A 14679-nucleotide genomic window follows, 5' to 3' on the forward strand; every position below is an offset into this window, starting at 1 on the left:
ACCAATTTCTGGATGAAGATGTTTTTCCTGAATTCTGCACAAATTATTGATTATCGTGTCTCAATGTCTGGTCTCAGCCACATACACCAAAAAGGCTGGGAAGGGTGCAGAAAAAATGAGTGAGGATGAAACCGGGACTGGAGGGCTCAAATTATCTGATCATACTGGAGAGACTGGGATCTTTCCCTAGAGCTTTGAGGGGTGACGAAGATGTAGGCACCTAGTTCAGTGAAAGGTCACAATCTTTTTTCCAAGCCAGGTAAGTCCACAATGAGCATGGGAGTAAATTGAGAGGGGAAAGAATTAAAGGTGATCTGGTGGGGGGGAATTGGCTGGTGCGTATATGGAACATCGACAGGGATCACTGCCATTGGAGAGCAGCAGCAATCATCAGGGATCCACATCACTCAGCAATGGAGTTGCTGCTGCCATCAGGAAAGACTTGCACAACCAGGTTCAGGAACAGCTGCTACCCCTCCACCATTAGACTCTTCAACAACAAACTCAGAGACTCATTTAAGGTCTCTTTTGCACTTATTTTTTTTCCTCTTTGTATTGCATAATCCGTTTGTTTACATGTGTAGTTTTTATTTCCACTACCAACAAGTGGTAACTCTGCCTGGCTGGAAAAGAATCTCAGGGTTGTATGTAATGTTATGTGTTTATACTCTGGGAATAACTGAATGAGGTGCCAGGACATGATTGGAGAGATGGCCAAATGCAGGCAAATGGAACTAGATTGGTGAGACAACTCGGCCAGCAGGGATGAGTGGGGTTCAAGGGTCTTTGTCCATGATGGACAACTCTATGACTCAAAGTGGAGACATCTTCTCCACATTGATCTAATCAGGTCTATGAAACCAGTTGCCCTCTGTCCTGAGGAACCCATTCTCCCTTCAGGCAGCACAGTGAGAACACCAGCGACCTGGGTTCAAATATGGTACGTTTTGCCCAGATGCTCTGGTTTCCTCCTGTCCTCAAAAACGTAGAGTAGTTGTAGGTAAGTTTGGTGACACAGTTTTAAATGGCTGGAATCAGCTTCTTCATGCTGTAAATAAAATTTACATTAAAAAAATATTCTCAATTTTATTACTTCAGGAGAAAGTGGGTTTCCAAATTATGGTTTTACAGGGACATAGATGCCAATCACTGGAATCCAGGTGACATGTCAAATAACTGGTTGAAGAGGACTCCTCTTGAGTTGAACAGTGACTTTATGTTTCAGGTACCAGTGATTTGCTGCAGACTTGGGTAAAGATTGTAGGGCAGATTTCTCAATCAGTGTTCTCATTGGTGGTCCCCAACTAACTCTCGGAACTGTCAGAGTTTGTCACCTGTGCAGAAATGTCTGCCATGGCTCAATTTGTGGTAGCAATGCCTTTCTCCCCCTAGTCCAGAGACTTCAGGTCCCAGTCCAAGATAACTCTCCAGTACCAAAGGAATGCTTCCTCATTGAAGGTGAGACATTAAACCACAACTTTTTCGACTTGCTCAAATATATACAAAAGACACGAGCACCGATAGGCGAGCTCACCCCAAAGTTCAAATTTATTGTCAAGAGTACAAACATGAAATTGCATACAATATTTTTCCTGCAGGCCACGCAGAATTTTTAATACTGGTACTTGAGAAGAAAGAAATGTGTACAAAAAATATAAACAAACTGACATTGCAAATAAATATTCAAGTCCTTAAATGAGTGTATTTCAGGAGTCTGATGGTTAAGGAATAATTGCTGTTCCTGAACCTGGAGGTACAAGTATTGTGACATCTACACCTTCTTCCTGATGGCAGCACTCTAGTCATCGTGCAAATGTATTGTCAAATTGACTGCTGTAGCTCCTACACTTAAAACTTTTCAAGTATGTTCCTTGAATGTGGGAGCATTGCCCTCTTTCACTTGTGCCTCTCTCCACTGAATATCCATACACTAGGCAAAAAGTTCCCTTGGATACGATCCATCTCTCACATCACAGATCATTTATACACCCCTCTTTTGCCCACCCAGTTTCCCCCAGTTGGTGGAGACATTGGTCAGATACAGCATGCTTAGAGGGTAATTAAGAGCCAGCCTTGTTGGTACAGCCACGACATCATACCTGGCTCGTCTGCGACAGGAGCCCTGGTGACAGTGCTTGGGTATTTCACCACTCATGTCGGAGGAACAGAAATGCAGTTTGTTTCCATGCTCTCTGATTGATTCATCTTTCTCCGACTGCCTCAGGGGATGCTGAACACAAGCCATACATCTGTGGCGAGGCAGATAGCGACTCGACCATGATGGATGGGTCTGAGGACTACCTCATCCTTGCCTGTGATGGCTTCTACGACACCATGGAGCCCGAGGAAGCAGTCAAAGTGGTGGCCGACCACCTCAAGGAGAACAACGGTGATAGTAGCATGGTAGCCCACAAGTTGGTGGCGTCCGCGAGAGACGCTGGCTCCAGTGACAACATCACAGTCATTGTGGTCTTCCTGCGGGATCTGAATGCACCACTGGAGGAGGATGAGGCCAATGGAGATTCTAAGTGGTCGGGAAACTCTTTCGATGGAGCGCAAGGTGACGGCGGAGATGACAAGGAGAACCAAGGTGACTTCCAAGGTCCCCGATCCCACCATCCATTTGGGACTGGCTCAGAGCTAGCCCAGGAGACTCGGGAGGACTCGCTCACCGACAGAACTAGTCTGAGTCTTGGCCCTCAGGTGGTCCTCCTTTGCGACCAGGATTCCCAGGGCCACCAAGCATTGGCAGCCAGTGCCAAGGATTCTCCTACTCTGCAACACAGGTGGAAGAAGCATGATCCACCCCTCGGCCTGGAACTGCCACTTTCAACCTTGCAGGAATGCAGGGACTTTGAGCCAGTCGTGACCTGGCACCGGAAACCTTCACGAGCAGGTAATCAGAGTGGTAGGGCAGAGAGGCCAGCTCTCCTCCGGCCTGCCACAGAGGGAGCTCTTTTCGGACCCCAAGGGAGCTCCTGCGTGACCGGCCACTATGGACAGCAGTCAACAGCTCAGCTGAAGCATAGCATGCCGCTCCTCACCTGCTGGCATGGCAGCCGGAATTGCAGGTGGACAACACACTGGGAGTCACGGCAGAGAAAAGTGGGGAGTTTATGTCACTCAGGGTGGGCTGGCATCAGCTGGCACCAGCAGATGCCAACTAGTTTACATGGGATCTGTCTACTGTAATGCCTGTAGCTAGTTCAATCAATATTAGACCAGAGTATCCAACACCGTACCCCCTTTTCCCAGAACGTCCTCACTTCATGAGCTCACCTACAGTTCAAATGAGTAGTCAGCATGTGATCTCACATTCCAGCTAGTTGCTGAAGTCTCTGGCAGTTGGCCACACTACCCAACAGAGAGCTTACTCTCTGTGTTTTCTGCATTGTGGTTGGTGTCTTTGGTGACTAAGCACACCCCTGATCTGCACATAGTCTCCTTACTGGTAAGCTGCACTGACCAGTGACAGGGATACCTACTGAGAGTTTCAAGTCAGATTATGATGCAGAAAACAGTTGCCTTGCTTTTTTATTAGAGATATAGAACAGTAACAGGCCTTTCTGGCCCGTGCTACCCAATTAACCTCATATGTTTTGAAGGATGGGAGAAAACACTGTGAGAGTATACAAACAGCACTGGATTCAAACCTGGGTCACTGCGTTGAGGTAACCATGTTGCTTTGTTGAAGATTATACACAAGGTAAGAAGTCCCCTTTCCATTCTTGGACAGGAGCTATCTGTAGCCTGGCTGACCATTTTACAAGCCCCTTCCTCTTCCCACCTGGTCACCCCCAGGAGGAGATGGGACCATTTGAACTGTTGGTCAGGAAAGCATGCTGGACCACTTGAGCCATGTGGGTTTTAAGTCATTTGGCACATTTTCTACCTAAAAGGGGAATTGTATTTTTTTCTGTGTGACCCTTGAGGTGATGCAAATTTCTCACGGTGGGATTACTGTTCTGGTAACACGACCATTATAGACATTCCTTGACCTTTATGTTCCTCCCACTTCTAAAAATCCCCTGACATAGATGCAGTTTAACTATGGACTCTCTCCAGCTGGCCTGGTGAGCAACTCTCATACCAGTATCCTCCACTCCCAAAGCTTTCCCAGAACTGGGTATTCACCAGGGAAAACTGGAAACCCAAAGAGCTCAGATATTTCCCTTCCCCCTTCTAAAATAAAGTAACAAGGTTGGAAAAAGCTGGTCTGCAGGAGGTGGAATGGTAAATTATTGTGACAGCGAACATCTCTCAATCTGTAGAAGATAAGGGAATACAGTAATGACAGCTGTTAGCATTTAGTGAAAAGTATTTAAATGTCTTGCTGTAGAATTCATTTGAAACTAATTATTCTCATATCCATCAAAGGCTTTTCCTCAAGGATTCTGTCATAGTTACACATTGAATGGCTGTCCTGTTACTATACAGTAATAAAATAGTGTACGAATCAGGCCACTTCAACACCAAATATCAATAGAAGCAACCCCATGAAACCAGAATTGACTGGAGGTAAGTCAAAATTTAAAAAGTATCTCCTCAACAAACTAAAGGTAGCTCTGATATGTATGATGTGTTAGTAGTTCATGATCCAAGTATGTACCTGTACAAGTCTAATTATTAACTGTGCTACTCCTCTGGTCATCTGCAATGGAATGTGCCATTTCATCCAGCAGACCAGTTGGAGTCAATGTGGTCTAATTGTATCACATCACTTGAATTGGTGTCCAGCCATTCAACTGACCTTATAATGGTCTAACTATGCATCTATCTGGCATTTGCAGCCTGACTGTAATCCACCATGGTATTGATGCCTAGCTACAACAGAATGATACAACTGTACAGGTACCCATAATGGTCTCGCGCTACCTAGAGCAGTCTGTACAGGTACTGATTGTACAAGTGTAGCAACTCTACTGTACTGTTCTGACTGCATACCTGTTCTGGTGCCCATCATTGCACAGGGATTGACAATGGCTGTATTGGTTTGACTGCTAGTTCAAATGCAGTGTCACCTGCAGTTGCACAGGTGCTGACAAGCAGCAGTTTGACCGCATCGTTCTGTTTGTGTGCACTAGTTCCACACTTTAGAGCAATCTTGTCATACGCAGTGTTTAATTAAATGCAGCTGGTGGTAGCAAGTAGTTTTTTAAAAAAAACTTAGTTTGAATTTCTGTGCCCTTATTTGCCGCTTCCTCATATGACAAATTCTCCCACCATTATCAATATTTCATGTTGAGTATCTTGTAATTTTTAATGGTATTTTCTCGTGATAATGTAAAAATTATATATAAAATAATCAAAATTCAAGAGGTGACTGTTGTAATTGTCTGTATATTTTGTGTTCTCTGTAATACGTACTGTGTATTGAAAATGGAGCACTTTGTATGATCATAAACAACGATACACACCTTTCATGATTAAAGGGACTGGACCAGTTTGATGAGCCCTTATTTACAGCATTGGTGGGGAGGCTGCTTCTCAACGTGCTCTCTCGAAGCTTTTAATATAAAAATGGTCAGTCACAAAAATTACAAATTCTTTAATGGGTAAAAATCTTGAAACCCTCTACTGAGCAGCAGGAACACCACCACACTTTGAGAAGGCAACCATGACCTAAAAAGGGCAATGAACTTCAAGAACAGAAGAGTAAATCCATAATATCATTTCCTTGCCCGAAAATGATGCCACATAATAATAACTGGGTTGCTGTCCTTCAAGCCATGAGACAACTTGATTTTACAAGATCAAGTACAACAATTGGATACCACATGGTAGGAGCCACTGCCTGGATTGAAAGAGAGTGGTGGCAGCCCATCACTATTGTAAATGTTTGTAATAGCTTTGAATTGTGGATAATTAAAAAACAGATGCATTTACCACATTACATTATTCAGTGAACACAAAATCCAGCATCGCACTTTAACAGAAACTTCAGGAAATAGCAGTCCTTAGTTTTACCTTCAAGTTTCTACTAACATTCATTTCAATAATAAAAATCTCAGATTAAACAGAGACAAAGACACGACTTCCAGTATTAAAAAGACTGGAAAAAAACAACTTTAGGAGTAAAACACAAGTCTGGAGAAACTCAGCAGGGCAGTGTCCTTTATATCCCAAGGATAAGGATACATAACCAACATTTCAGACTTGAGGTCTTTTTCAAGATATGGGGGAGGGGGATGGCTCTGTGAATAGAAAGGGGGGGGGGGGGGGAGAAGATAGGGAGAACAGGGAGTGGGCTCACAGAAATCAAAAGAAGTCTATGTTAATGCCAGACAGAAAATTAGGTGTTGCCCCACCAATTTATGGGTAGTCTTGGTCGGACACTACACGAGCCCATGGACAGACATGGGAGTGGGATGCAGAATTGAAATGGTTGGCCCCTGGGAGATCCTTGAGAATGATGTGGACACAGCAAAGATGACCCCAAAACAATCCCGAGCACCTCAAAAACCGTACCAAACCATTACAAAGTTGATTGGTGAACCAGGGTCAGCCTCATAGTAAATGCTTTACTTAAAAAACCTACCTGTGTGTGACCTTTATCTTAAAAAAAAGGGCACAATATGAAAGCTTCACAGGATTCCTTACAGAGCCAGGCTCCAAAGGAAAATAAATGCCAGAAAGTTCAAGACTGCAGCAGCTGGCTATCAACACCTTAAATTTAAGTGCAAGTTGTTGTAAAAATGTACAAGAAAAAAATAAAAGGTAATGATCATGAATAACGCTCATTTTAAAATGGTAACAGTTCTGTCCTGTGCACGGTTACTTCCAATCTTAGCTGTCAGATTGGAGATCGATGCTACATAATTTCTACCCATTAAATTACATATAATGACATCAATTGCTTTGAATGTTCATGAGTCATCACAGCGAGGTGACTCACAGATTTCAGAATTCAGCAATAGTTTTTTTTAAAAAATACAGCTGGTAGCAATTCCTTGGAAGTAATTATTTTGAAAATCTAAAGTTCCCATATTCCAGACAATAGCAGCTCTGGTCAAGGACTGAGGAACAGATACAGGACCAAGTAACTGAGCAATTCTGATTGTGAAATTCCTTCATCTATCTTTCATTTCAAAATAGCCAACCTGCTGCATCTACGGCTGAGAACAGCCTCACCACCTTCACCTCCAATTCAAGTCGTAACTGCAATGATTCGTTCCTAATATGGAAAAGTCATCAGCGAGTTAATTAACTACTTCAGACTGTCAAGTTTGCTTTTTATAAACTTTGGCCAACACTCCCATTCAGTTGACAATATTGCATTCTGGATAGCATTCCTACCTAAAAAAACAGGCAATGCAAATTTGATATGACGGTGTGATTTCCCTTGAATAATTTTCATTCCAAGAGTCCACAATGCTATGGAGTTTGATAGCCCAATGAAGCAGCACACTTGCTCAGCAGCCATAGGCCTGACCTGGCAATGAATACCAATGTTCCAGCTGTCTTTGCTTTTCCTACTTTATTCTCACCACCATCTCCCAACTTGGTCTCAAAGCAGCTCAATGACACTGCTGTCAAAGCTGCTTGCTACGAGTGGGAAGGAGGAGGTTAGATTGTGCCAATTTCCTTCAGCTTGACCTTTAATAAGAAACAGTGTCAAAAGAAGTGTATTAACATGTTCCAGCCCATTGTGCTATTCTAAATGCATACTCAACATCCTAAGACAGTTATAAGGAAAGACCTTACCTTTGTATCCTTTCCTCAAAATAGAACATCAGCAGGTCATTTGTAGCCAAGGAGACAGCAGTTGGAAAACTAGATCAACGTGCACAATGCTGGAGGAACTCAGCACGTCAGGCAGCATATCCGTGGAAGGTTTCAGGCCAAAAAAACCTTCATTAGGACTGGCAAAAATATAAATTTAAAAAAAAGGGAGGAGTACATGCTGGTTGGGGATGGGGGTAAAGAGAAGAGCTGGGAATAATGCAAGAAGTTAGGAAGTGGCCTGGAGCTATAGAAGATGCACTCCAATAGGAGAGGGCAGTAGACATAATGGGAAGGAGGCAGGGAGCTACAGGAATGAAGGTGTTGTGACAGCACGCGAGGGAAAGAGGCCAGAGAAAGCAAAGGGGGGGGTGGGGGTTTACTAGAAATTGGAGATCAATGTTGCTGTCCAGTTGGAGACTGCCAAGATGGAATAAAAGGCTTTCTAATTTGCATGTGGCATCAACTTGGCAGTACAGTTGGCAAGTTAAACCACACTAAAGAAATTAAAAGTCAACTGCTCAAAATGGACTTTTAACTATTTGATTGTATTCACCCATAAGTGGAGGATGGCTCAATTTATGGGGAGGACATACACATGCTGGAGAAATTCAGATCATGTAGCATCCATAGGAAATAAAGGGTTTCAGGCCAGAGCCCTTTGTCAGGTATGAAAATGTTGGATACCCTTTACCTCCTGTGGATGCTAAGTGACCTGCTGAGTTTCTTCAAGACTTGTGTTTTGCACTCACTTCACTTCTATTTGCTGGCTTTGTGTAAAGCAGCTGTTCATTTGTAATAGTGCAATCCACTCTGTGGCACAATATCACATTTTCCTTTGTCAACATTAGTACTCTTTCTGCCACATTTTAAAATTAAATTTTATTTACAGAACGGTAGAAGCTGCTTCTGGCCATTTAAACCGGTGCTGTCCAACTACACCCAAATTAACCTATAACCCTGTACGTTTTGAGGATGGGCGGAAACTGAAGAACCCAGAAGAAACCCATGCAGACACAGGGAGAACGTACAAACTCCTTAGAGACGGCGCTGGATTGGAACATGAGTGGCGTTAACTGCTACATTAACCATACTGTCCATTTCCTCTCTTCCTCCTCTCTCCCCCACCCCCAACCTTTCAAGGGAAAAATGTTCTCTAGGTTCACTAGTCCACTGAAAATTTTACCTCCATGTCCATCTCGATGGAAGCAGCAAACTCTTAAAGTGTGTATCTTTCACCTTTATTAACAAAAAAAAAGTGCAGAAATGTGATCATGTAAACACAATGGGAACAGTATTTAAAATGCAACACTGAATATACATTACATATAAAGCAAAACATTCTGAGAGTACTTCACAGTACAAGGTACATCACAGTTAGGAGGATGTTGACTTGCTTTGCAGACACTGGGTCCAGGGCACTTTGGACCACAATTTGAACAAATAAATCTCAGGACTATCGTAATCAGCTTTCTGCTGCGTGGCGAGACTGGCAGCAGCAATTTAACAGATGTCACGAGAATTTAAAGCTCCCTCAATGGGTCAAAACTAGAGTGTTGAAGAAATTCACAAAATCCATTCCTCTTAATGTGATCTTCACAGCAAAAGTTTAATACCGCCTAATAGGTGTTTGGGGGTGGAGGAAGAGCAGGAGATGGTCAGAGCTGATGGATCACTGAAAATAGCTGCAGAGTGATCTGATCTCCAGTTACCCACACATTATTAAAGAAAGGCCCACAAACACTGGAAATCAAAATAACATTTAACCCTACCAGGCCAGTGATCAGAGATGCAAGGGAAGGGTCCAAGAATCAAGTCTTTTGTTCGTACATCTTAACCATCAAAGACTAGAAAAACGCATCAGCAGCCAATGTTTGATGCGAGAGCATAAGTAAAGATTGGTCTAAGGCAGATATGCTGCAAACTGAACGTCAAGAAATCCACAGATTCTCTAAACTTTCAGAACAAATCAGTCACAGAAATCCATGTGCTGTTTTGTACCAAGTCTTTAGGGTGGGAGTATTCAGATTTGTAGACCAAACCTTGGCAGGGGTTTTCTTTTGTTACAAAGGCATCAGCATCCACTGCTCTGCTAATCAGTTCTTATCTGAGAATTTAGAGGAAAACTACAAAATGACTGGGCCTTCAGTACAGAAGCCATTCAGCAGAGAAGGGTGTAATAATAGTGGATCACAAGGAATAGCTGCTCCAGCATGGAAACGGAATAAATAAATAAAAAGTGTATTTAATCTGGTAATAAATAACTAAGGAATTTTCAAACTTGTGCTCCAAAATGATCCATGAGTGAAATAATCAAATAAACAAGGTACTACTGCAAAACATTCCCAACATTGATACAATATGCTCAGGCTCCATCCTGCTGCTCCAACCAGCAGGCCAGTCTTCTTCCTCCAGGGCTTGATGCACACAATTCACCCACATACCACCAGATACCAATTGCTTGTACAGAAATGTGTGCCAGCACCATGGTGCAGCAGGAGAAAGAATCAACGGTTGCAATCCTTGTATTGAGGACAAGGCAATTAATGGTGTCCACGGAAATCACACTCACTCTATGCACTTTAGTGAGGTCAGTAGGGTTGCATTAAAGTACATTTAGACCATGTCTGAAACAGCTATTCACTGCAATGTCATCAGTGTACAGATAACCTTGATAAAATACATTTTCGGTTCAGGTAAGAAAACCATAGACATGCAGAGATCAGTTGCTTTCCTCAGTGCTGAGCATTTAACTCCATTCTGAGTCCATTGTATTTGAGGACTGAAACACAGGGACAGGGATAGTACAACTTGGCCTGTGCACACATCTAATACAGTCCTCGTTTCAGCGTACACAAAATTCAGACTCATTGGTTTATCAGTCTGCTGTTGTCAGTCTAATTGCATAAGGTCAATTTACAATCTCAAATTATCAGTAGTAAATGTCAATGGCTGAGAACATGCAAGGATACCCAAGAGCAATTACCCACTTGGCAAATTCACTCACAAATTTAACCATTACTTACAACCCCCCCCCCCCCCCCCCCCGCTCCTCAATCTACTTCACCTTAACTTGCAGGGAAGATCATGTGGCAACATGGATTATTGCCAATATTCAACCTCTGCCCCATCCAGGGCAAACCGAGAACATGGCAGTGCCAATTCAAACATTCATTTCAATTGTTCTGGGGGTTCATCAACAGAAAAAGAAAGAAATTACCTACATCAATTTTCTTCTGAAATAAAAAAGCAAAACAGAGGTTTCATGGGTGATAGGAAGTAGATTGCTTGATAAAGGTCTCAGTTGCTCAGGAAGGAATTTTTGGAAAGGACAGCACGTAGAAAACCAATGACCAACATGAAGACCATTAGAGCCAGACAATGCTGCGCAGAAGAGACAGCCAGCAGTGTGAGAGCCATTTAAATGTACAAAGTACCAGCTAGACTTTGAACCCACTGACGAAGCAAAACCAGTGCAATGTTGACTGGGATCTAGCTGCATCAGAACATGGCTGGTGTAGTAGTGTATGGGGAACAGACAAACACAAGTTTCACATGGAACGTTACAGGTTATTTTCTTTAACCTACTATTAAAGATAGAAAAATCTTTAGCAGCTCCCCATTCTCTTATACACTTCCATGACAATTTGGAGGCAAAATATGTTCTTTTGGCAAGGTCCTTGCGATCTGTGGAGAAAGACCAAAACTATCTCATTAAGTCGACAACTCTACTTCCTGACCAGTTGACAGGATTCTGCCACAGCTCTGTAACTATAATTCAAACTCCAATTCTGTTCTCCCTCTGCAAAGCAGAGTCACTGCTTCAGATCCCCAGGTCTCAAATCAACATACAGTGAATCATCTCTTATTTTCTAAATCCAGGTACAGTAAAACCCCTATCAGGAATTCAAGCAACCAACAAAAAATTGAGGAAATAAGTAAAAAAAACATATGTTTAAAAATGGCATGTCTCACCATTAGTTTGCTAATCCTCGCAAGACTCAAACAACTAGAAAATTCACTTATCTGGCATCTACCAATCCCCATAGGTGCCAGATACCAGGGGTTTTACTGTATACAAAATAAGTCCAAGTTTCACTTGAACACCGCACAAAGACAGCTTTTATCGGGACAAGGTACTGAAGCGTGTAGCATCTGTGGAATCAGATCTCAGCAAGAACCGGGTTTATGTTGAGGTGGGACATGGCCATGCAAATTAGCTTTCACATTTGCCTACATTAATGCTGAATGTACCTTCTGAACAATAAGCTGTGAAACAATTTGCAATTGTATCGTGGATCGCCCCCAAGGCAACTCCACAGGAGCGCAGAGGCAATGAATGATAGTGAGCCAAAAGGAAAACCAACCCATTTTTTAAAAGGAAATAGCCATTTGGCCGACTGGGTCCATCACCGCACTCAGAGAGCAAAACTTCCACTTTTCACCTTCAGCCCCTTTCAATCTCATGCCATTTTTACAGACTGTGAAGCACTTGTGGGCCAAAATAGCCTGTTACTGTGCTGCATTTCTAAATTTCAGAATTTAAAAAAGGTAGAGTTCAAGCATTTTGGAGAGTTAGATCTTGAGGGATAAGCTCAAAGCACATCATCAATGGAGTGAGCAAAAGAAAAAAAATCACAAGAGGTCAGGGATGAAGAAAATTCTTGGAGGAGATAGAACTGGAAGTAAATTGCTGAGAAAATGAGTGGTGAGGATTGGAATACAGAGATGAAACTTTAAAAGCATTGAATTAGTAAACTGGCATTCACGACAGATCACTGAATTTCATATTTCAGGGTCCAACCAGCGCAGAAGGCCAATGTCATAAGCCTTGATTAGGGTTCCATTATCAGATGTAAAGAGGCATGATTACATTACCAGAGAGGTGGTCTTGGAAACCCAGATCAATGAACATATCAGATTAATCTTTGTTGGGAGGGAGGAAAGGTTTGTGGCAGAAGCTTAAATTTACTGGTGTTCAAATGGAGGCTTTAAATGGTTTAAAAGAGAGATCAAGAAAGAAGTTTGGGGCAAGGGAGGGACTGCAATATCAGCACAAGTGGGCCCTGATGAAAGAGGAAGCATACTGAGGAGTCGCAGAAGGCAGAGCAGATATTGCATCAATGGAAAGGAACAAGTGCTGATGATCCGTTGGCAATGATCAAGAACAGTTCTGACGAAAGGCTTTGGACATATGCTATCCGACCTGGTGAGAATTTTTAGTTCAGAATGGAACAGAGCTTGAATGGACACTCGAGCTTTGAACTAGTACAAATTTAAGGATGATAGACAAGAAGTCAGTGAGCAATATCAAGAATAGAGACAACAAAAGCATGAGCCCAGGATGTGCCAGTCAAACAAAAGCCAACAAGGTAGTCAGAAATGTGGAAAGCAGAAAACACTAGATGTTTGAAACAGGGCTATTGCAGAAAGGCAAAACTGTGATTCAAATGCAGAAAACGCAGGCTTATTTAGGGCACTACAACCTATTCAGAGAATCCACGGACAGGGAAGTTGAAAATGGGTTGTTTTTTTCTTTGAAGAGCAGAGACAAAAGGGCAAGGGAACTATAAACATCAAGCATGGAGGAATTTCTCAGTGGTGGGGAGGTTATACGGAAAGTCGATGAGTAGTTAACAATTCAGTGACAAAGGAATCCAGCAGTGACCCAAACTCAATCTTGGGGGCAGATGCTCACCACATCTTTCCACTTGGAGTCATGGGTGCAGAGAAGTGCTTGACAAAGACTTGATAAGTCGCTGATTTTTCATTATTCTGAGGTTATGATGAATTACCTTTATAAATGGAGACAAGAACTGAAAACACTTTGAAAATATAAACGCAAACACTTAAAATGTGTGCTTGTGGGTGTTGAAGAAATTTGATGAGATGATGATGAATTTACCAAAGGGGAATGACTTATTAAAAGAACTTGGAAGTACTTTACTGAAGGCAAGGCATCAAAGCACAATTCTCCAAGACTAAAAGCTAGATCATTCTGAAAACAGGCAATTTGAAGAGTCTTGGGGAAAAACAGCTTTGTTTGGAAAATACATATTTACATGTTACAAAAGCACAGCGCAAAATCTTTTTCCAGCTGCTTGGATGGATGGAACAGGGCACCATCAGTAATGAAAAGAAGCGGCCTTCACTTACCACTCCTTTTTGTCTCCATTGACAAAATTGGTGTTTTCAGAATTGCCCAGATCACCTGGTTTCAGGAAAAAAAAACATACATCACAATTTTTTTTCTTGTTGAAACAAATTTTATCATGCCAAAAAGTGAGGAAAATGGGTCATGAGCACTCCTGTGGTTTGAAAGGTCAGCAGAACTTGTTGGAGGTACATCACTCGGTGGTGAGCCAAGGACACGACCAACAGGTGGTCATTTCTCATACAGCAGTAGCAGCACTTGTTATCACTTTCTTGTTTTTACACAAAAATGCAAGCAAACATTACATCTTAAATTCCTTTTCTTTTTGTCAGGATCAGTTATCCACTCTTTCCTCACTACAGCTTTTAAATACTTAGACCGCTGCTTCCCAGCAAATTTGTGCAAAACAACGCCAGTATTTCCTCTCATGACCTCTCTCCATGGGAAAGAGCTGCTGCAACAGTCTGTTGGGATGCTGTGTGCAAGTTTAACAAAAAGTTCAAGTTTATTATCATCTGACTCTACATATTCTTTGGCTTGGCTTCGCGGACGAAGATTTATGGAGGGGGTAAAAGTCCACGTCAGCTGCAGGCTCGTTGGTGGCTGACAAGTCCGATGCGGGACAGGCAGACACGGTTGCAGCGGCTGCAGGGGAAAATTGGTTGGTTGGGGTTGGGTGTTGGGTTTTTCCTCCTTTGCCTTTTGTCAGTGAGGTGGGCTCTGCGGTCTTCTTCAAAGGAGGTTGCTGCCCGCCAAACTGTGAGGCGCCAAGATGCACGGTTTGAGGCGATATCAGCCCACTG

General features: G+C 42.6%; 2 protein-coding genes across 20 annotated transcripts in view; one reads left to right on the top strand and one right to left on the bottom strand.

The window, feature by feature from the left end:
* The window catches only part of ppm1e (protein phosphatase, Mg2+/Mn2+ dependent, 1E), a 151631-nt gene that overhangs the window by 126148 nt on the left and 10804 nt on the right, over positions 1-14679 (top strand). For 3 of the 8 annotated variants that reach the window (XM_069911777.1, XM_069911776.1, XM_069911778.1), the window contains exon 7: positions 2225-5316. In XM_069911777.1, the coding sequence (XP_069767878.1) occupies positions 2225-3192 (968 nt within the window). In that variant the 3' untranslated portion in view covers positions 3193-5316. Of the gene's footprint in view, positions 1-2224; positions 5317-8614; positions 9470-14679 lie in introns of those variants that run through there. The other 5 variants (XR_011348887.1, XR_011348886.1, XR_011348888.1 and 2 more) reach the window with 4 other exon arrangements.
* trim37 (tripartite motif containing 37) overlaps positions 5534-14679 on the bottom strand; it is a 128766-nt gene continuing 119620 nt past the window's right edge. For 6 of the 12 annotated variants that reach the window (XM_069911765.1, XM_069911766.1, XM_069911764.1 and 3 more), the window contains one exon: positions 10762-11409. In XM_069911765.1, coding sequence (XP_069767866.1) covers positions 10943-11409 — 467 coding nt within the window. In that variant the 3' untranslated portion in view covers positions 10762-10942. Of the gene's footprint in view, positions 8962-10761; positions 11410-13420; positions 13518-13878; positions 13934-14679 lie in introns of those variants that run through there. The other 6 variants (XM_069911770.1, XM_069911773.1, XR_011348885.1 and 3 more) reach the window with 6 other exon arrangements.

Source organism: Narcine bancroftii, chromosome 14, assembly GCF_036971445.1.
Source record: "Narcine bancroftii isolate sNarBan1 chromosome 14, sNarBan1.hap1, whole genome shotgun sequence".
Taxonomy (NCBI): domain Eukaryota; kingdom Metazoa; phylum Chordata; class Chondrichthyes; order Torpediniformes; family Narcinidae; genus Narcine; species Narcine bancroftii.